At 38.7% G+C, this 24,204-nt stretch overlaps 1 protein-coding gene across 1 annotated transcript in view; it reads right to left on the reverse strand.

Annotated features, from left to right (window-relative positions):
- LOC132157949 (regulating synaptic membrane exocytosis protein 2-like) overlaps positions 1 to 24,204 on the reverse strand; it is a 98,354-nt gene that overhangs the window by 19,825 nt on the left and 54,325 nt on the right. Inside the window, exon 19 of the mRNA XM_059567192.1 lies at positions 9,664 to 9,881. Coding sequence (XP_059423175.1) covers positions 9,664 to 9,881 — 218 coding nt within the window. The remainder of the gene's footprint in view (positions 1 to 9,663; positions 9,882 to 24,204) is intronic.

Here is a 24,204-nt window from a genome sequence, read left to right on the forward strand (position 1 = left end):
TATGTGAAAGTGCAAGAATTCGGAAGACATCAAAAAATCAGCTGAACTATTATCACGCAGCCCTAGGACCTCATGAGCCATAAAAGAGCCGTATCTGAGCAAAAACAGTCTTGTGCATGTGTTTTGCCATTTAAAAATCCTCAGAGAGCACCGAACAACAGGTGTTTCCATCTGCACTTGCAGCTCTGGCCTCTTTGCTGACACAGATCTGGAGGCAGGGGAAGATCAGCAGAGGTTAGATGTGAGATGGTTCTCCATGGAGCGCTGGGTATAATTACAAGAGAATCCAGACTTCCTAAACGCAGAGGAACAATCGGGCACCATAAATCAGAGTGATGATTCACCTTGGTCATGAATAAAATCACAAGGCTTTAGCTCCATGAAGCTCTCTCCTGCAGAACTTGTCATCAAAGATTAATTAGAAAGGTCTGCAGGACTTCAGCGGTCTCTCATGGACACTCACAGTGCTGAGATACAGTAATATAACCTGAAAAATCTTCCATGTAAATACTAAATGGACATGGATGCTGATACACTAAAAAACAGGAACAGCTAGTATGATGGAAAACAACTATAACTAATGTGAATGTCACTGCACAGCACCATTAGAGACAAGCTCAACACTAAATCAACAGTGACTGTCCTGTGGATTTTGAGATATTTTAGCTGGACTGTTAGACAACAATAATTTAATGTATATATAGACTGCCATTCAAATGTTTGGGGTCAGTAAGTTTTTGTTTGTGTTTTTTAAAAGAAGAAAGAAGTCTTGTGCTCACAGAAGCTGTATTTATTTAATCAAAAATACATTAAAAACTTAATTATTGTGAAATATTATTACAATTTAAAATAACTTTGCTATTTGAATATATTTTAAAATGTAATTAAAATGTATATTTTTATTATTAGTTATGGCAAAGCTGAATCTTCAGTGTCAGATCCTACAGAAATCCTTCTAATATGGTGATTTGCTGCTCAAGAAACATATCTTATTATTATTATCAATGTTAAAAACAGTTGAGCTGTTTAGTTATTTTTGTGATACAGTGATACAGGATTATTTGATTAATAGAAAGTTCAAAGAAAGACCACTGGTCAATTTACTGCACTATTTCTGAATATAAGCACTGATTTTTTTTTTTTCAAGTTGGGTATCAAGTTATTACTGACCCTGGTGTCCCACAAAACAAAACAAAACAAAACAAAACAAAACAAAACAAAACAAAACAAAACAAAACAAAACAAAACAAAACAAAACAAAACAAAACAAAACAAAACAAAACAAAACAAAACAAAACAAAACAAAACAAAACCCAGCAAACATGATTGCATTATTAAGCCAGTAGTAAAAATAGTATAACTCCAGATAAAAATGGACACATGCATTTTCTACAGTGTGTCTAAATCTGCATGCACCATGAAATAACTCTTCATAGTGAAAAAGAATTAAACTATGTATAGAAGACAACAGTAAAGACATATTTAGTTGTCCAGTGTGTGCAACCGCATTTCAAACACACAAAATCCTTTTCTTTTTTTTACCCAGTGAAAGCCTAGAATAACCTCTTTTTAAAGCGTGTATCTGTGCAGTATGTCCTCTCAAGGATGCTGTCAGGCTTTCTGAATTAAGCACAACAAAGTGGAGCAGGAAGCAGCCGGAGAGTCAGATTCTCTTTGAGAAACAGGCCAGGGATTTCAATCGCCTGCACACACAAACCGCCTAAAAGCTCTGCCTGAAAAATTGATATGTTCTATGATTCACATCTCGTGAGCCGGTGTTGTTCAGAGCTGCACATCTCAGCCAGAACTGATTTCCTGTAGTTGGTGAAAGCGTGCCACTGTATTGAGTGTGACACTGAACAGGAGGCTCTCTAAAGCACCAAATAAAACAGCACACCGGACTTCAAAATGAACATCCATTTCTCACATGGTCGGTTAGAATTCTCAGTATCGACTCCAAAACAGAAGAAAATCTGTCTGATCTGTATTGTCTCTAGCTTTGTTACATATACTTAGTTGTGAATAGCTGTTTAATAAATTATATCACATTGCATAAAAAATTATAGATGCAAACAAGATATGAATTAAATAATGGTATAAAAAAATGGTATATATGTGCACACACACAGAAGAAATCGTAAGTATCATCATCGTATCAGTATCATCGTAAGATCTCAAATAATGCTCCGATGCTCAATTATAATTTTTTAACTAAAACTGACACAAAAATTATTAAAACTGTTTTCGCAGATTTTTTCTGATATTCCGGTTTTCCGTAAGAATTTAATTTACAATTTGGATACTAAATACCAGGGATCAGCAACCTTTTGGGCATGAAGCCTTATTTAAAATTTTTCTGGTTAACCAGAAGAAGAACGTCTCAGGTTACGAATGTAACCATGGTTCCCTGAGAGGGAACGAGACACTGCGTCCTCTGAGGGGACACTATGGGGAACACCTCGTCGTGACCCGTGTCTGAAGCATACTTTGAAAAACGCCAACGTGTTGGCCAGCGACAGCCTCTGACGTCACTACCAGCGTGACTATAAATACGCGCCCGTAGGACCCGTCACTATCTTCTTCGTGAAGCTTGCGTCCGAAGCATGGCAGGGAGCTAGAGGACGCAGTGTCTCGTTCCCTCTGAGGGAACCATGGTTACATTCGTAACCTGAGACGTTCCCTTTCAAGGGAACTTCGAACTGCGTCCTCTGAGGGGACACTATGGGGAACAGTATACCCACGCCGCCATGCTGAGGGGAGTGCAGACCAGAATCATGGCAAACACTAAGTACCAACTCTACTGCTTTTCTCTTCACCGGGAGTCGCCCCTGGGACGGTCTGACGGCTGCCTTATGACATTATCCCTTACGGCCAAAGGCCTAAGCTACATACCCAACTTATCCTGTAGGGCCCTGGCCCGGGGTAGAGCTAAAGGCTTGGAATCACAGAGATTCCTTTAAAGGGATACGGCTAAGAGCCTGGCACTTTCCTCTACCAAGTCTTTGCCTGTCACACAGGGGCTACTGCTAGCTTTCGCAAAACCTGCCGAAAGGGCTGTCCCCACAGCACTCTAGTAGCGGCGCCCTGTTCTAGATAGGTATCCGAGGATACCTAGGTGGAGTGGTGCCCAAGATGAACGGGGCTTAAACCAACTCAAGAAAGGGCACGAAGCAGCAGCGCGAAGCCCTTACCATCTAGGGATTTTAGAAAGAACGCAGAGACTAGCGTGCGAACTTACCACAATGTGGATTTCAGAAAGTGCGCAAAGACTCCCGTGCACACTTACCATAACATGGATTTACAAATACTGTTCTAAGGAGGGGTTCTCGTGGAACTCTGTCAGAGCAGCTCGTAGAAGAATGGCCCGGGAGCAGAGCAATTGGAGGCCTCAGCCCCTGCCTCAGCAGGATGCCTGCTCTCACAGAGCGTCTCAAACAGTATGTGGTACTGGAGCGCTCTGAAGAACCGGGAATCAGTCTCCCAAGAGAGGAAGACTCCGAGCTCCGAGCAGCATGCTCATAGGTGACCCTTTCAGAAAAGGGGAGCGCTGCTGAACTACCCGAGAATTGCCCACACAGCCCCCCCCAAGTTGAGGGGGCTTGGGGTGTACAATAAGTACACACCGGTTGGATGAAGCCCAAGGAACAGCGGGGCGAATCATCCCAAGAAAGGGAACGAAGCGGAGCACGTAACCCTTACCATACATGATTTTAGAAAGTGCGCAGAGTCTTGCGTGCACACTTACCACTTTACGTGGATTTCAGAAAGTGCGCAGAGACTTGCGTGCACACTTACCACTTTACGTGGATTTCAGACAGTGCGCAAAGCGTTAACGTGCACACTGACCACCATGTGGATTTGAGAAAGTACACAGGCAAGCGTGTGTACTGAAAGGTTACCTGACAACCACAGTATATGGGAGCTCACATGCAGAGAGGCCTGTGAAGCCTGCTACCTGATAACCACAATATGTGGGAGTTCACCTACAGAGAGGCCTAGAGAGGCCTACTATCTGTCACCAGATAACCACCTCAGTGGAAACTGAAAGCAATATGGAACTCGACTCCAGGGAGGCCTGGTGAGGCCTACTACCTGACAACCACAAATTGTGGGAGCTCGTTTTTTAGGAAGCGCACAGTATGTGGGAGCTAAATCTCCAGGGAGGCCTGGTGAGGCCTACTACCTGGCAACCACAGTATGTGGGAGCTCGTCTTCAGAGAGACCTGATGAAGCCTACTATCTGAAAACCACAATGTGCTATTTAGTGGAACGCACAATATGTGGGAGCTAAATCTCCAGGGAGGCCTGGTGAGGCCTACTACCTGGCAACCACAGTATGTGGGAGCTCGTCTTCAGAGAGACCTGATGAAGCCTACTATCTGAAAACCACAATGTGCTATTCCGTAGAAACGCATAGTATGTGGGAGCTAAATCTCCAGGGAGGCCTGGTGAGGCCTACTACCTGGCAACCACAGTATGTGGGAGCTCGTCTTCAGAGAGACCTGGTGAAGCCTACTATCTGAAAAAGCCACAATATGCTATTCCGTGGAAACGCATAGCCTGTGGGAGCTAAATCTCCAGGGAGGCCTGGTGAGGCCTACTACCTGGCAACCACAGTATGTGGGAGCTCGTCTTCAGAGAGACCTGGTGAAGCCTACTATCTGAAAAAGCCACAACATGCTATTCCGTGGAAATGCATAGTATGTGGGAGCTAAATCTCCACGGAGGCCTTGTGAGGCCTACTACCTGGCGACCACCGAACATGGGAGCTCACCTTCAGAGAGACCTGGTGAAGCCTACTATCTGAAAACCACAATATGCTATAGAGAGGAGACGCACAGTATGTGGGAGCTAAATCTCCAGGGAGGCCTGGTGAGGCCTACTACCTGGCAACCGCTGTAAGTGGGAGCTCATCTTCAGAGAGACCTGATGAAGCCTACTATCTGAAAAAAACACAATATGCTACCCCGTGGAAACGCATAGTATGTGGGAGCTAAATCTCCAGGGAGGCCTGGTGAGGCCTACTACCTGGCAACCACAGAACGTGGGAGCTCACCTTCAGAGAGACCTGGTGAAGCCTACTATCTGAAAGGACCACAATATGCTATTTAGTGGAGACGCACAATATGTGGGAGCCAAATCTCCAGGGAGGCCTGGTGAGGCCTACTACCTGGCAACCACCGTATGTGGGAGCTCACCATCAGGGAGGCCTGATGAAGCCTACCACCTGATAACCACAATATGTGGGAGTCCACCCAGCCCCTCATGTTGAGGGAAGCGATGCTTGAGGTGCATAACAAATGCACACTGGTTGGATGAAGCCCAAGGAACACCGGGGGCGAATCATCCCAAGAAAGGGAACGAAGCGGAGCGCGTAACCCTTACTATACAGGATTTTAGAAAGTGCGCAGAGTCTTGCGTGCACACTTACCACTTTACGTGGATTTCAGAAAGTGCGCAGAGTCTTGCGTGCACACTTACCACTTTACGTGGATTTCAGACAGTGCGCAAAGCGTTAACGCGCACACTGACCACTATGTGGCTTTGAGAAAGTACACAGGCAAGCGTGTGTACAGAGAGGTTCCCAAGCATCGCAGATGCGCTGGATCGCACGGGAGCGGTGAGCTCCAACCCTCTTTTCTAGGCGAGGGGAGCATCACCTGAGGCAGTAAATACAGAGCTTCTTGCCATAACCACCACCTCCCCGAATGCGCCAAGCGGCCAGGCGGCCCCTCAAGGTGGCCTGGCCGGACATCTATGGAATTCCCTGCAGTGCTGTGCCAATTCTTTGGCCACCTAGCTACTGTAAAGGAAACTCACAGAGATTGTTAGTAGACATATAACCACAAGCAGACCGTCCACCAAACCTCGATCAGGTGGAAAGCTGGTGGCTACAGGGGAATTAGGCAGGGGAGGACAAAAAACAGAGGTTAAAAACAGAGGTTAAAAACATCCGGAGCTACTAGGTCATCCTATTGCTCTGACCCGGGCGAGGACGCTGCCTCGTCCGAATCACGTCCCTCAGACCCTGCTTACCGCTCCGTGACCCGCGGTTCCTCTTGCCCCTGCCCTTAGGCGGGGGAGGAGCGCGAGCCGCAACACTAGCCTTCTGCGCCCCTCTAAGACCCTCAGATCGAGATGGGCCAGGACCCCTGAGTTGCTCGGGCTCTGACCTGGACCTTCGTGGAATGAAGGATTTAAAGGCCGCTGAGCGCGCCCTTGCCTCCCTGAACTTCCCGACCACCATCTCGACGGAGGTACCAAAAAGCTCAGAAGGTGAGACCGGAGCATCGAGAAGAAACCCCCTTTCTTCCTCCCCGATGTCAGCCAGGTTCACCCACAGATGTCTCTCCGTCACCACCATGGCCGCCATAGACCTGCCCATGGCGGAGGCGGCCTGCTTGGTAGCTCGGAGAGAGAGGTCTGTGGTGCGGCGCAGCTCGGCTACCTGGTCAGGTGAAAGGCCCTCACCTGTATCCAGGTCCTTCAGCAGGTCAGCCTGGTAGGCCTGGAGCACCGCCATTGTGTGCAGTGAAGCCACAGCCTGACCAGCTGCCGCGTATGACCTGCCATTTAAGCGGGATGTATCTTGGAGGGGCTTAGATGGCAAAGCGGGAGATTTAAGAGAGGACGTTTGCCCCACAGAGAGATAGCAAGCCTCTCTTCTACAGGGGGCATCCTCTCATAGCCGTTCTCATGCAAGCCCTCGATATCAGCATAGCTCGTATGCTGAAACCGGTGGATGCGAGAGGAAAACGGCCTCTTCCATTCCTTTTCGACTTCTGCATGTAAGTCAGGCAAGAATGGAAGGCTCACCTGGGCTGGAGGGCTATGGTCAGACAAGTACCGCTCAGCGAGGCGACCTCGTGGCGCCACCATACTGGCACGCTTCCATGGCAAATCTAATTTTGCCGTGGCGCGATCCATAACCTCTAACAGCTCCTCATACGCGGGACAGGAGGATTGAGAAGGCTCAGCCTCAGCTTCTTCACCACTCTCAGACATCTCCTGCTCTTCCTGGGTAGAACCCAGCAGAGCACTAACTTCAGTGTCAGAATGGGTTAATGATACCCCATCTGCCTCCCGAAGTTCGCTCTCGTTCGCCGCCGGAGAGTGTGAAAGGGAAGGTCCCTCTGTACACTCCTCAGCGAGATCCATTTGTGATCCCCACGAGCTCATTCTCCTCCGTGCCTCGGCAACGGCGGGACCTGAGCCGCAGGATCCAGATGGCTGTCCCTCTTTCCTCGAAAAGAGAGACAAACGAGAGTGGAGCTTTCTCAGAGAGAAACGCTCGCAGTGCACGCAGACCGCCCCCTCAAGGACATCGCGCGCGTGCTCTTAGCTCAAACAAGAGACGCAAAGAGTGTGTGTGTCATCGGGTGTCAGATAAAGCTGACACGGATGCACACACTGTCTAAACGCCTTGCTAGTGGAAGCCATGATGAAAACAGTAATAGATCGCTCTTACCGTTTTGGTCGTTTCTCAGATGCACGCTTCAAACAAAACAGTCAACTGAAGACGAAGAAGATAGTGACGGGTCCTACGGGTGCGTATTTATAGTCGCGCTGGTAGTGACGTCAGAGGCTGTCGCCGGCCAACACGTTGGCTTTTTTCAAAGTATGCTTCAGACACGGGTCACGACGAGGTGTTCCCCATAGTGTCCCCTCAGAGGACGCAGTTCGAAGTTCCCTTGAAAGGGAACAGGTCTAATGGTAATGAACAATAAGGACTTTTACTCATTTTAGAGATTTTGAAAAAAAGCATTTTAGCATTGAAAAATATAGCACATATCAGCTTTGGAACAAAACAAAAAAACAAATACTAGGTTGCCAAATTTCCTCCAGATAAAAAAAGACCAACTGTGGTCTGTGTTTTCGTCCTCATTTTTTGCAAGCAGAGACTGCTGATGGAAGGATGCTCAAAGACATCACAGACAAGCAGAAGACACAACACCCCCCCTGAGACACGACAAAGTGCTACGGCCCCTGGCAACCAGCCCAACTTATTATAAACACACTGCGACCACCTGCCATGTGCACGCTGAGCACGAGCTGCCTGATGGGCTGTGTTCATTTCTTCATGGCATGTGATCTACCTGCACGCCACCATTCAGACTTCAGATAGCCAGTGCTGGCCAATGAGATGATTAGAGGCTAGAGAAAACCACTGACCTCTGGATAAACAGAGCCACATTTTAAAAAGAGTGTTTTTATCAGCCGCTCATTGATTGCGACAGATGAGATAAATGTGCTCACACTCCTCAATTATAGAAAACCATGCAAACTCTAGACAGACAGAATATGGGACAAAATAAAGTCTTTGCTGTAAAGAGAAATCAGTAATCTATAAAATAAATCTAATGGTCCCTAAGAACCTCTGTGAACTACCAAAATTGAATGAACCCTTTATTTCCTAAAAAAAAGCCCTCTGGTGATACCATGGTAACTTGCCACTTTAAACCAATTTAATGCATCACTGATGAATAAAAGTTTAAGATGAACATGAGACTGCATGATCATATTCATACAACATGGAATTTACATTGTAGATCAAGGTACTTCAAAGTATACTATAGTATTTCCAGAGCACAAGGTAATACCATAGTACTTTTTGTGTGAACAGTGTATATAGTGAAAAGAGAATAAATATTCCAAAAAAGTATTAAAACATGGACGTGCACCACAATAGTATTATGGTATTTTTGGAAGTCTATTAGAGTGCCACATAAGTGGAATTCAGTACCATGGTATATATGTCAATGTATCATTGTATTCAGTTACTTTTGTAAGGGTAAATGCATGCTGTGCTAGAAGGGTTGAGGATGTGTTTGCTGAGTGATACGCTTCAGACTGCAGTACCTGAGAATAAAAAAATCATCAAGAGTGCAGCAGTGATGCTTCATTGATGGCTCCTTCAAGGGTTTGAACCTAAAAAGTACCAGCTTCAACCAGCAATGAAAAATGTGTGAGCAACATGAACACCTTAAATCTGTTTCCAATCAAAAACCATGCACCAACAACCAGCCTTTTCAAATAAAGCAATCATAATAAAACAACCCTCTACCACAGCTAAAAAAAATATTCAAACTTTATGTACATCATCAATAACTTTAACTGGTATAACTGGTATAACTTTAATAAAATGTACAAATACCATGTCTTTGGACATGTACTACAGTAATATCATAGCATTTTGAAATATCCCATAATACTAAATTATTATATTTTATGTATTTAAAGAATAACAAAGTATTGCAATGATAAATGTCCAAAGACATGATATTACAAAAGTACATGTCCAAAAAATATGGTAATACCATGTTACTTTAGCCCAAATAAAACAACGATGCAAACTTTAAGCAGCTGGATATTCATTAATTTTTACACTCGACTGAAATAAAAAACTTCTGTCACTTCAGAGCAATGGCAACAGAAAGAAAGAAGGGTGTGAAACAGAGGGTCTCAAATACTCGACGGTCCTCTGTCTTGGTCCGACCCGATTTACACTTTTGAGAAACAGGCTGTTTAAATAAAAGTTGTTAGGTTGTTAGAGCTGACGAAAGAAAAGTACGTTCATTAAAGGGTCGAGAAGAACATAAAGGAACATAAAGGACGCTGAGTTCGAGACAAACATGAAACGGACAGAGATTATTGGACTCCTACCTGTATGGCCGAGCTGCGAGGCACTGCGGCTCTTTCGGCTCAACCCCACGACTGCTGCCATCTTGGCGCCGATGCTGGAGCGCCGTTTCTTGTCAACGGTTCCCACCAGGCTCACGGCCGTGTCCGACTGGCTGCCATCGGTCTTCTCCAGACTGCACATGTCCCCGCCGATGCTGGTGCTCTTGGTCATGTTGCCCCCGGCCTCCGTTCCCACTTGCCTGTTTTTCATTTTAGACGTAAATTCACTGTCAGTGGTGGCCCGTGGAGGACAGATGTGAAGAGAGGAGGAGGAGCAGCGGAGGGGAAGAGTAGAGGATGGATGGGTGGATGGATGGATGGATGAATGATGGAGGAGAGAAAGGAGAGAGTTAGGAAAGTGGAGGGTGAAGGGGAGCAGAGATTCAGGTCAGAATAAGGTCAAAGGTTAAAGGGTTTAGGCCTCCAATCAGATTAAGGTGCTTCACAGTAAAATTTGGGGATTGGCCTGATGTTTTACATGTTCTGTTTTAGTAGTCTAACAAAGGTAAACTGAGTAAAATATAGAACAGGGTATATTCAACTAATAACAGGGCATCTATCTACAAAGTTAAACAACTGTCGCTAGTTCTCTCAATAGTGTTTGTGCTCATGAGTCATGACGCAAACTTACTGTCCTTTGAAATCGAACATAAAGTGAAAAGTGGATTGCAAGGCCTTGGAGCTTAAAAGCCAAAGAGAACACCAAGAATAAAACAACAACAACAACAACAAAACGCACAAAAACAACTAGTTAAAAGTTAAAGAAATTACATCTCCCATGGTCCACATACTATTATTCACACTACTTAAAAACATACACACCAAAAATTATAATGTCATGAGTATTTTATATTATTTTCCCAGTTTAAATGCAGTTAAAATAAATATCGATAAGCATATCGACAATGCATAAGACTTCTTTATCAGAATCTGCAGAGCTACTTCTAAAAAAATGTATCTAAAGTTCTAAAGTGTATTTTGTTTCAAGGATTTTATAATAGTATGCAGTAAACAGTACACTAGGTACATACAATCAGGCCATCAAAACTACTTTACATGACTGACAAAAAAATAAATATAAATATATATATATATATATATAGTACAGACCAAAAGTTTGGACACAGCTTCTCATTCAAAGAGTTTTCTTTATTTTCATGACTATGAAAATTGTAGATTCACACTGAAGGCATCAAAACTATGAATTAACACATGTGGAATTATATATGGAATTATATACATAACAAAAAAGTGTGAAACAACTGAAAATATGTCATATTCTAGGTTCTTCAAAGTAGCCACCTTTTGCTTTGATTACTGCTTTGCACACTCTTGGCATTCTCTTGATGAGCTTCAAGAGGTAGTCACCTGAAATGGTCTTCCAACAGTCTTGAAGGAGTTCCCAGAGAGATGCTTAGCACTTGTTGGCCCTTTTGCCTTCAGTCTGCGGTCAAGCTCACCCCTAAACCATCTGGATTGGGTTCAGGTCCGGTGACTGTGGAGGCCAGGTCATCTGGCGCAGCACCCCATCACTCTCCTTCTTGGTCAAATAGCCCTTGATGCCTTCAGTGTGAATCTACAATTTTCATAGTCATGAAAATAAAGAAAACTCTTTGAATGAGAAGGTATGTCCAAACTTTTGGTCTGTACTGTGTGTGTATATATATATATAAAAAATGGAAAATGGAGTGGTTTATACAGTAGATTACTACATTGAATTTCTCAATTAAAAAATAATTAATAATCACTCTTGCTGCACAAGAGTCTGACGTTAGCATGTTGCTAACAAAGTAATATTTATGGAATAAGCAGCATTAGAAATACATACTGTAGTATGCACAGGTATAGATGTAATTTTACAAAAATAAACAAACAAATAAATAAAATAAAAATTTTCCATGTTGAAAATACATTTATAGCTACTAGGCTAGTCTACTTCATTTTTCAGCAGGACAAAATAATAAAAAATTAGGACACGTGTAAAAAGATTAAATTAGCATCTCGCGTGGCTGTGAGCGAGTCATGAAGCGAAAAGACAAATGACTTCCTGGGCAAAGGATCCTAATGAAATCTTAATGGTTATAAATGTGTTTAAATGATACACGTGCAGCCGTAGGTCTGCTCTTCTTCTTCATCATCAATGCAATTACAGCCATAGAAACATGCAACAAATCGATGAGCTCTGACGACATGTTCTTTAATTACTGCAATTAGCCTTTTCAAAATACAGCCCTATCCAACAACCCATTCTGCTCAAATACAGCCGAGCCACATCGAGCTGTCTGTAATCTAGTCATCTTGGATCCTGTAATATTTGGCACCGATATATTTCATGAGAAATAGTATTTGTATAGATCATCACTACACTCTCTACAACAGTGAGCTGAGCTCCCATTTAACCCCATCAATACATTGAGAAATCACACCAAATAAAACACATATGAAATCTATTTCATATCTCAATTCCTTCTTTAAGAAAGTAGTTATCCTTCTTCTCTTTGACATTTAAAAAATGGAACTTCTTTTAATGTGATACAGCGTTTTAAAAATGTGATGCTTACAGTATGAGATGCTGAAAAACTGTGATATGATTTGCAACAGTCAAAAATTTAGTGTCTAGCATGCTAGCTGGGGAAAATTATTTTTAAAAATAATGCATTACAATAATGTGTTACTCCATAGAATAGTAACCAATTGTGTTACTTAGTTACTTTTTATGGAACGTAACGCATTACATTACGTTTTGCATTTCTTTCTGTCAGTTTTATATTTTTAGTTATAGTAATTTTATGTACTTTTCTATAAAACGTTTCTTTGTAGCTTTTTTATTTCAGTTTGTTTTTAGTACTTAAACATTTTATTTCAGTTAGTTACCGATTCAAAATTTCTCATTATGTTTAAGTTTTCTTTTATTAATTTTACAATTAGTTTTTACAATTACATTTTTAGTAACAGATACATACTGTTATAGAATTTATTAATATTTTTAATTAGCTGTTAGTTTTATATTTTCAGTTTTTATATTTTATATTTAATATATTTTAATTTAACTGACCTTTTTATTTCATTCAGTTTATCTTAATTTTAGTACTTAAATGAATTGTATTTTAATTAGTTGCCAACATTTCTAATTTTCAAGTTCCTCATCATACATTTATAATTTCAAATTTATTTCAATAATAATAATAATAATAATACAAAATAACAGTTTTAGTTACAAGTAACACCGCTGGTGTTGTACATAGAAACAGAGCACAGACACAGAACAGCCTCCCAAAGATACTCTAAAATTATCATTTGTATCATTCAAAGGTTTTAGGACAGAGACTTCATTACAAAATGCATGTACGAGCTACATCGACAAAGCTGCTACTAAGTCGTAATAGCAAACTATAGCCCAAAAAATTTATTTTGTAGAGTCAGTTTTCAATCTGAGGTCAGCTGTTGTCAAATGTGTATGTTTCTGGCTGATACGAGTCTCTAGGGAAAATCACAACCCAACACAACAGTCTAAGAGTTAATCACGGCTCGAAGAGATACTGTTGTATTGACTGATTGATGCTGCCAGACACTATATTTATCATGCACACAGCTCCCTCCAGCAGTGCCGCTCGTGAGAGGTTGGCAGGCTCTCACATTGTCACGGAGAGAAGCGCCGTGCTGCCACAGGGCTTCAGATGGCCATTACCTTCCTCTCATCACTGTAATGAGAACGGCTCATAGAGAGCTGTGACCAACACAAAACCCAGCTGGAGATTAACGCTGGACGCCAATTTACAAAATCCTTCATGCTGCTGTGATGACAATACACATCTGTCTTTCTGGATTATGTCTCACCATATGATTGACAGATTGGCCGGGGAATTATCCTTGCAAATGTTTGTAAACAAATTCACAAAGACGATCAGAACATTATGTGGTAATACTTTATCTGCAGTTTGAAAACCAGACCACAGGTCAAAAGCACCAAAGTCTGAGAAAGAGAATGTGTCTCCTAACAGTAACTTCTTAAAGCTGCACATCCATCTGGATATAAACGGCCAAGTCTTCTTGAATGATTATACTTCATAATAATTGCCTAGGCATTGCTCCAGACATGTTTCAGAAGTTCATTTTTATTAATTGTGTAGAGAGTTTCTAGAAGCAAAAAAACAAACAAAAAAAAATAAGCATTTCTCCATTTTGCATTTCATCACAACTGTAGATCATAGATTTAACTGGAATTTCATCTCTTTTTTTTTTAAATGCTTCTAAACTTAAACCCGCTGTGACCAGAGGAACAAATGGGTCACATGGTCTGTGGCAGTGTAAAGAGAAGTCACACACTATCTGTACCAGATCATTGTGCAGGTCTGTGCAGGTCGTTTACTGGAGGACTACTAATGCCTTGATGGCTTCAGGCACTTTGGTGTGTTTGAATCTGGTCTGCTCTAGAAAACTCTCTCTGCGATTAAGAGGCCTTCTGAAAAGCTGGTCAGTCCAGAGCAGTACCTGAGGTGATATTTTGAAGAATGGTCATTCACACTTCCAGATGCAACAGTGTACAGTATACTGTATGTGAATGGATGTGATAGAAGATATAAGTGCTTTGATTTGAATCTCTGAATTCTTGAGCATAACTATATTGAAATGTTGGCCTTACCTGGTTGGTTAATTAAATTAAATTAAAGAAAAAAATAAAAATGTCAAAAATGCCTGTGTAAACAGTACAGCAGCAAGGTAGCTTACTAGGATTTGGAACAGAGCCATAGCTTTTCAACTACAGCCTGGTGACAATATCAGCTCAACTCATTTAACTCAGAAGGTCAGATGAGCATCACTGTCAGTGAGACCATTTGCCACTGAATTACACCAGGATCATATGATGGTCACAAAAGGACATCACAGCTTCAGCCAAACTGGACATCTCTCTACCAAAGGCCAAAGTCTCCATCCAAAGCTTCTCCTGATGGTCTATCAGGAGGTCTTGGCAGATAAGACCATCCCTCAGGCAAATGAACTTGGAGCGTCGCAGTGTCTCTCCGGGGATGTTTTTGCTCCCACAGCTGAACAGACTGTTCCTTTTATTCATGCAGATTTTGCTAAATGCATTTTCATCTAGGCCTTGATGTTCCTTTACACCAAACAAAACCTGTGCGCTATTTTTTTGTGTGCATGCGGTGGCTCGGGTCCATTTTCTTGAATTAGAGCCATTCTACGCCTCAGATTTGGACCTCTAAAGTGCTAAACCCGAGTAAGCATAAAACCTCCTCTCTCTTTGAAGGAATGTGCATAGTTTTAGGATTTATTTTTACAGGTTCATGGCATTGCATCACTTTTCTATGATAGCTATGCACTGCGTAACTTTAAGAAAATGCAACCATGTCTTTAAATTCGCAACATACTTTCATATTTTCATTTTCATTTCATATTTTAATTTGAGATGGTACTCGCACAATGTCTGAAGCGTGCGACCTGTGTGAACGCATAATAATAACACAACAGATATGATTACAAAAAGACAAAAGAATGTGGTCACCATCACTGTCCTTGAATTTATATAGAGGAGGTGATGCAGAAAATCAGTTTCTATGGAAACGATGCCCTGGGTCCTTGGCGGTTCAATTAATTGTGTCTAAATTAATGTGGCCTATTAAGAACTCCAAATTCAGTTATGGCATCAAATTCAACCGTCACCACTATTAATACATACTCTTTTCAAAATGAATACTCAAGAGCTCAGATGGCCTTAATAACATAAAATCTGCCTTTGAGCTGTGCACTAATACAGTATTCTATCAACACACTATAGTTATTTTTGACACTGACATGGTGGAAACGTGATGGTTGTAAAGATGTTGACAAGTAGTCTTCATCTTACAAACAGTGGGGAAAAAACCTTGTTTTATTATACACAAAATCTAGTAAAAGTTGTGTTAACTATCACATACCCTCTCCTAAAGGATAGCCTACATAGAAAATGTATAAAGGTCTGATCTGTCAGCAAACCCAGTTCACGATTATGAAGATTAAAATTCTAAAAAGTCAAGTAAATAACACAAATATAAGGTTCTAAGTTTAATTCTAAAATGTAAGCTTTCCAACATAAGTAGTATATTAAGGCCTTATGTTGGTGTAATTGACACAAAAGCTACATACATACTATTCTCTATACATCATAAAAAAAATTAGAATAAAAAAATTACAAGCTCAGGGGAAGAAGAAAAAAAACAACAAAAACAAACAAATAACAACAACAACAAAAAAGCCTAATGAAAGGTACTAATAAACATTTACATATTTTAACCCAATGCCAGAGGGAAACATATTGCTCTAATAGCAAAAAACTTTTGCACAAGTTGAAGATGTGTAAATTTCTCTTATTTTAAATATATCTTTTTTCAGTTAGTATTATCCTTTAGAAGCTACAGAAGATACTTTGATGTTTCTCAGAAGACAAAGAAAATATCTACATGTTTATGTTAAGATGCTCCCTTAGAAGCTCAGAAGTTTTCAGAACAGCGCTATAAGAGAGCTGACCTTTAAATGAAATGTGACGCAGTGCTAAACCGCTGTAGGCGATGCTAATGAAATTTAGTCCCATCATCAACTTCCAGTCCCAATCAAAAATGGCAAATTCTGAAAGTGTGGTAGAGACTACAGTATTTGTCTTTTCTCATGCTGGACTTTCTTAGATGGAAAGTGTCTACAGCATCCTCTCAAAGCTTATTCAGACACTTTCTACTTGACATTTCTGAAAATGAGATGCTAATGATTTAATACAGAGCAGAAAGTCAGCATTATCTGATCACATTATCACAGAAGCTTCAGTTTCACATTAATGATGGTGTTGAATGTGAAATAGCAATGGGATGTTAACTTTATCATTAACATACATTCATTAAAAAAAGAGTTAGAGTTAGTTTAATGCAGCAATTAAGTATATAAAAAACATTTAAAATAACACATAATTATGCCATCTGACCAGATATAAATCCTATAATTTTTCTTCCATCAAAGCAACTACAGCCCACTCACCTCATCAACTTTGAGTCGAGTTGAAAAATTACAAAGTAACTGAAAAACTGGCTTTTTAAATATCCAATTATTGCAAACTGTAGGCTATATGGAAAGAAAACAAAAAATGGCAGAATTGAATGCAGACACTGGCTTTGAATATTCAAGATAGAATATTTAAAACCAATGTGTGCATTCAGTTCGGCCACAATGATAACATTATTGAACTACATTAGCAAACAAACTAATGAACTAAGATTAATAAATACATTGTAAGTTTTACATTTTTCATTGTCCATGTAAATTTCAACATTTAACATTATTAAAATCAAAAGTTGCATTTTAACCTTATTGAAATTAACAGTTGTATTTTTATTAACTAATGTTAACAAATATTAATAAATACTGTAACAAATGCATTGCTTGGTAACTAAATTTAACTGATAGACCCTAGTGTAAAGTGTTACCCATGTCTTAAATAATCTTCATATTTGAAATGTTAAATGCATAAAATGCTTGTTAATTAGTTTTTTTCCACGTTTAATAATTAATTATTTTATTAGTGGATGAAGGTATTAAATTAAGGAGGATTAATACAGATAATTGTATATATACAGATAATTCAATTTTTTTAATGTTCAAAAATCTATATTGTGTTAGTTAGCTAATTTAATTATTATTTTTTTTTATCAAATCAAAATAACCCAAAAGTAGTTTGATTGAGATTAATTGGAATGCACAAAAAAAAAACATGATTTTTGAAAATGGTTAAAAAACAGTTAGCTGTTTTTGCAAATTAACTCTTCATATATTATCTGAAAACAAGTTTATGCCAGACATTTTTGCTAATCAAGTGCATTTATCTAATTTAAAGGATGCTTATACTGAACATTTTTACTGTAAACACGACTAAGTAACTGATTCTGAAAATGATTTTTGCAATAAAGGGCTTCTGCTTTTGACACTGAAATCGCTGATTTGAAATTGTCTGACTAAAGTCTAATAATACCACAAAAAACAATGGAAACCAATAAGAGATCTCATGACCGTCTGTGTGCTGTGAACTCATGCTTCAGCGACTGCTCACAAACCTCAAAGGCTCTTGATGCCTTGTAAGGCAATGCTAAGTAACCTCTTTATGGCTTTGTTTTCCTTCTTTTTTTCCACCTTCAAGTTTCATATGTGTATATTAGTCATGAAATTGCATAACTAGCCCACAGAAAACCACAGGCACCAGAACACATGTCTCTTATATATTACACAAGTCACCTAATGAGGCAGACAATGCCTGTGGCTCTTCCAACATCATCAATGCAAAGCTGTTTACATCACTTCCTGTTTTCTCAAAGCACGTATTGCCTTATCCATCACGCCTCAATAGACACGGACAGATAGAAAGATCACCTGAAGAACGCATGACATCAAAGGCAAACACTTTTTGCCTCTTCAGCTAAATCACTGTTCCTTATACACAATCTGTGTCCGGTCTGTGTTCATTTAATGCAATATGATTAACGATATGCTTCAAAGGTCTGTGTACACTTCCAGTCACTTATTAACAAAGAAAATTGTGTTCCTACCTCCCTCATTACAAACTCGATCAGAGTCTAATGCATCGCTCAGAGGCCCAGATGACAAGTGCAGTGTAAACACTGAGAGATGATGAACATGAGCTCAGAAATACCACAAATACGGCCTGAGAGAGAAGTTAAACATGAACACAAAGAGCTGGACTGATTGAGCCCTGCTACATACATGAGTGACTCTAACAAGACCTGAAATAAAAAAAGCGGATATTATATTCTGTATGAAGTAAATGAAGCTGTGGCATTATTGATATTATTTCATTAAAATTAAGCTTATTTTATTGATTATGTAAATGCAAAAAAAATATATATATATATATATATATATATATATATATATATACATTATTTGAATATTTAAATATGTATTCTATTACCTTTATTTTGTTTATAATTAAGTAAAAAAATAATTTACATTAGAGTACCAAAAATGAAAACTTACTTGAAATCAAATAAACATGAACTACATTACATTTATTCATTTAGCAGACGCTTTTATCCAAAGCGACTTACAAATGAGGACAACAGAAGCAATCAAAAACAACAAAAGAGCAATGATATATAAGTTCTATAACAAAGTTAGCTTAAACGCAGTACACATAGCAAGGGCTTTTACATAATATAATAAATAAAAAGAAAACAGATAGAATAGAAAAAGTATAGAGTGAACTAGTGTTAGAAGTCTTTTTTATAATTGCATAATAAATGAAAAGAAAATAGATAGAATACAAAAATATTAGAAAGGTAGTTAGATTTTTTTTTTTTTTTAAGAATAGAGTTAGAATAGTGAGTGTTAAAGTTAGAGGGTCAAATAAAGATGGAAGAGCTGTGTTTTAAGCCGATTCTTGAAGATGGCTAAGGACTCAGGGAGGTCATTCCACCAGGAGGGAACATTTAATTTAAAAGTCCGACTTTGTGCTTCTTTGGGATGGCACAATCAAGCAACGTTCACTTGCAGAACACAAACTTCTAGAGAGCACAGGAGTCTGAAGTAATGAATTTAGGTAAAGGGGTGCAGAGCCATGTGAATGAAGGAATGACATTTTTATTTCAAACAATTAAAAAATGACAGCAATGCGTAAGAAATATCCAAATAAAAACCTAAATTAAATAAATAAATAAATTATAGCATAAAAATCAACATGTTTGAAAAGGAATAGGTAGAAGCCCTAGGCTTATCAAGACCTACCCCCAGTAACTACCAAAACCAATTCACAATCGAAGTTGTCCAAGAACTGAGCCCTGAGGCACCCCGGTAGTTAGATGTTGCAACTTGGACACCTCGCCTCTCCAAGATACTTTGAAGGACCTATCTGATAGGTAAGACTCAAACCACTGGAGTGCAGTTCCTGAGATGCTCTTTGTAAATAGGGTTGACCATAGGATCTGGTGGTTAACAGTGTCAAAAGCAGCGGATAGATCAAGCAAGATAAGTTTTGAAGATTTGGATTCCGCTCTTGCTAGTCTTAGAGCTTCAACAACTGAGAGCAAGTCTCAGTTGAATGTCCACTTCTGAATCCAGATTGGTTGCGGTCAAGGAGGTTGTTGTTTGAGAAAGGCAGAGACTTGGTTGAACACAGCTCGTTCAAGTGTTTTTTTTGGTCTGTAGTTCTCTAAAAGAGATGGTTTGAGGCTAGGTTTCTTAAGTAGTGGAGTTATACAAGTCTGTCTAAATGATGAGGGAAGTTTTTCCCTCAGTGTGGAGGGATATGTTAAAGATGTGAGTGAGTGCAGGTACAACTGCAGGAGAAATGGCTTGAAGGAGATGAGATGGAATAGGATCAAGCGGACAAGTAGTAGGATGATTAGAAAGGACGAGTTTGGAGACTTCTGCATCAGAGAGTGAAGAGAAGGATGTGAACTATGAGACAAACTTTTGTATTTTATAAAAGGCAGCATTTCTTTCTATTTATTTTATTTAGTTTACCTTGATGTACTAAAACAACTAAAAATTAAATAAAAAATTATTGTATAATATATTTGTATATATAACAAACAGAAACTTCTTAAATTTACAAAAACACCAGAATTTATTAAATTTTTACTAAACTTAAAATATATACAAAAACAACTAAATTTATAATATACTACAACTAAACTTTAAAATAGCTTTATCTATATACAAAAATACAAAATACAAAAAAAACTACAAATTACAATAGTTTCTCAATACTAAAACAGCACTGCAAAAAGCAATTAAAAAGCATTTTACAGCATATACAATATAGCATTTTTACTGTAATATAATAATAACACTATGTGACGAGTGGGGCGGGGCCGAGAGAAGGAACAGGGAACAGGAGCGAGGCCGGTGGAGTGATTGGAGATGAACGACACCTGTTCGACCCACCGGTCTCGGGTCCCACGCAGGAGATGGAAGGATATAAAACTGGAGCGACGACAGTGAAGGATGAGAGAGGACCAGGCCTGTGTTTTAGTTTGTGTTTTGCTTTTTATTTGTGCGCGTAAGTCGTCCGTGAGGGGCTGATGTGCTGTTTTGTATTTTTTGTCATTCTTAAATATCAGTTGATTGTCTGCCGGTTCCCACCTCCTTCTTCCCGATGATTATTAAGGTTTATCCATTACACACTAAAAATCATAGTATATCAAAATACTGTTTTTGTTTTTAATGAGAATGGCTATAAAATCAATTCAAATCAAATCAAATACAAAATGTAACTGAATAACTTATAGAATCAAGAACTGCTTGATTGTCATGATATAAGGTCATTGTCATTCGTAATAGTGTCAAAAGAGTGTGAAGCTGTCTCTGAATGGAGGCCTTTATATTGGTAAAAGGGCTTTTAGAAGGTCTGGGGACATTGAAATAAAACATTTTATGTTCTTAATAAACCTTAAATAAAGCCATCACAAATCAGACAGCAGCACATAAAAATGCCATACAGACATTAAACACACATAAGCAGCACTAGCACAGGACTGATTCATTCATCATGAGCAGATCACCATGGCTTGCCACCTACTGTATCTATACACTCATTTCACTGGACTGGAGTTGGCAGCTTTAGTCCAGGTTATATCTGGAATACATTATTATTATTTAGGTCATCCTCCAATGAAAAAGGTATCCTTGACTTAATTACCCAATTCCCAACTCTACAACTGTCCAATTCCCTATTCCCAACACTGCATGACAGCACTGAACTATTTTATGTTTGGTTCTCATCCTAAATATGCCCTGAAGTATTTTTTTTTAATACAAATATAGATAAAGATCTCTTCTTTATAATAATAATAATAATAATAATAATAATAATAATAATGTTGTTGTTTTAAAGTTTTCGGTTTCAGTTTTGCTTTAAATAAATTCATTAATTTATAATAAATGTTGTTTATGATGAATGCCATTACAAATTATGTTCATGTTATACTTCCTGTTCTGTTCTGAATACTATTATATTCAAAGGATTGGTTGTGGATCGATGAGAACTAAAACTAAAACCTTAAGAAAAACATTTCTTTCTTTGAGATAAAGTAAATAAGGAATAAATAAAAATAGCTACAATTAGCCAATGCAACATTTCAAATTTTTATTTAGTTTAAATTGATGAACTAAAATAACCAAAAAAAAAAAAAAAAACTATAGTGACCTAATAAAAAAACACACACTAATAAAATGACTAAACAGTTAGAGTTACTAAACATTTAAAATTAAAATATAATATTGAAAAATAAAAATAACTCAAATATTAGTAAAAACTATAATAGTACTACAATGACACTAAAATAACACTGGATGTAATGTTTGTAAATATTTTGTTTTTTTCATTTACCAGTTTTTAAACTAATGACTTAATAAATAAATAAATGAAAAATAAATAAATAAATGAATAAAAAAACTAATACTTAAATGAATAAAAGTAATAGTACTTTGACAAATATGTTAAATATATATATATTTCTATCACTTTAAGGGTAAAACTTGAAATGTGTATACTAATGGAATATCTTGTAGTTATGGTATAAGATACAGCTGGTTGCCATGTCTATAGTTTACCTGAGGTCCGTCTCTGAGACCGTCCTCTGGGCCACGCCCTCTTCAGACTCCTCCTCCAGCTCTGCATCCTCTCTGTCTACACTCTCTGTCTGTCTCCTCAGTTTTCCCTCCCTCCCCCCTGCTCTCTTCCTCCCTTTGTCCTCCTTTAATCTTGCTTCTTCCTGTACTGCCTCCCCAACTGACTCCTCCCCCTCCCTGGAGAGGCTCCGCCCCTGCACTGCATTGCTGTGGGCGTGGCCGACAGAAGCAGACGCGTAAGCAGCATGCAGAACAAAAATGAAGCACAGTGAAAACAAGTGTCAACACTACCTGAATGTAAACTGTAAAGTCAAAATGAATGAATGAAAACACAACAAAATAACGCAATGCAAACAGTAAAAACAACAGAAGTCAGACAGTATGCACATAAAACAGAACAAAAATATGTTTTAAAGCTTGCAGAACTGAAATATTCACCTCTAGTTTGCTGGTGATTATTTGCTAGTATTTCAGTAAAAGTAACTGTGTTTATTGACATGGAGCGAATTATGAAAATGTTGAACGACAGACAGAAATGATATGAAAGTACACTACCGTGCAAACGTTTGATGTCAGTACAATGTGTTTTTAAGAAAACTGTTATGCTTACCAAGGCTTAATTTTTTTTTGGTCAAAAATACAGTAAAAACAATAATAACGTGAAATATTATTACAATTTAAAATAACAATATATTTTAACATTTAATTTATTCCTGTGATGCAAATCTACATTTTCAACATCATTACTCCAGTCTTCAGTTTCGCAGGGTCCTTCAGAAATCATTCGAATATGCTAGTTTCCTGCTCAATGTTTAAAACAATGGCTGCTTAATATATTTGTGGAAATAGAAAACAATATTAAAAAAATCTTCTGTAACAATTTAACAATGTCTTTCCTGTCAATTTTGATAAATTTAATGCATGCTTGCTTAATAAAAGTATTAATTTCTTTAAATAAAACATGTACTGACCCCAAACATTTGAAAGGAAGTACATATTACATTTAAAAAGTATAGATAATTTCAGACAGCCTACACTGATTTGGTGCCAAACTGTCCTAAACTGAACCCAATCCTGAACGCCCTCAGACCCAAATAATGATGAAGCCTACAGAGCTGCTGTTTCTCTCAGGCCATGTACACACTTGCTGCTGAATTTGATCCACACTCCTTTAATGAGTGCTTAATCCTGTTCTGCACACAGCAGGTATTTATAGGAGTGATAACCTCATTTTATAACCAAATATACAGCTGGATGATTCAGATATGAGATGCATCTTGATCCAAATGCAATTTTGGATACCAATTTAGCAGAAGCTTACTGTATATCAAGTGAATTACAAATGAAGAAAATAATAAGCAATTCATTACAGAGCCAACAATATCTGTATGCAGTATTCAATATTCGTGTAGCCTGACTAATATTCTGGACAAGAAGTGCCCACTTAAATTGAAAGAGGCTGTCTGAATGATAGAAAAAACTGTTTTGTGTTATAATCTTTAAGTATTTGTTATCTAGAAATAAATTCTGATTACTTCACAAACATGATTTTATGAACCTTCAAACTTTGCTGGCAAACGTACATTCAATATTACATGCAATATGAATTACTTAACTTCCTTACATTTAAATTCTCCATCCTGTTTGCATTCTCATTTATAAGTTATAGGGATAATTCACCCAAAAAATAAAATTCTGTCATTAAATACTAACCCTCATGTAATTCCAAATTTTTTTTTTATGAAATCCAAGAGCTTTCTGGCCCTCTATAGACAGCTATGCAACTAACACGTTCAAGGCTCAGGAAGGTAGAACGGACATGCTTAAAATATTCAATATGAGATCAGGAGTTCAACTGTAATTTTATGAAGCTATGAGAAAACTTTTTTTGCACAAAGAAAACAC

Source organism: Carassius carassius, chromosome 15 (genome assembly GCF_963082965.1).
Source record: "Carassius carassius chromosome 15, fCarCar2.1, whole genome shotgun sequence".
In the NCBI taxonomy this organism is placed as follows: Eukaryota; Metazoa; Chordata; class Actinopteri; order Cypriniformes; family Cyprinidae; genus Carassius; species Carassius carassius.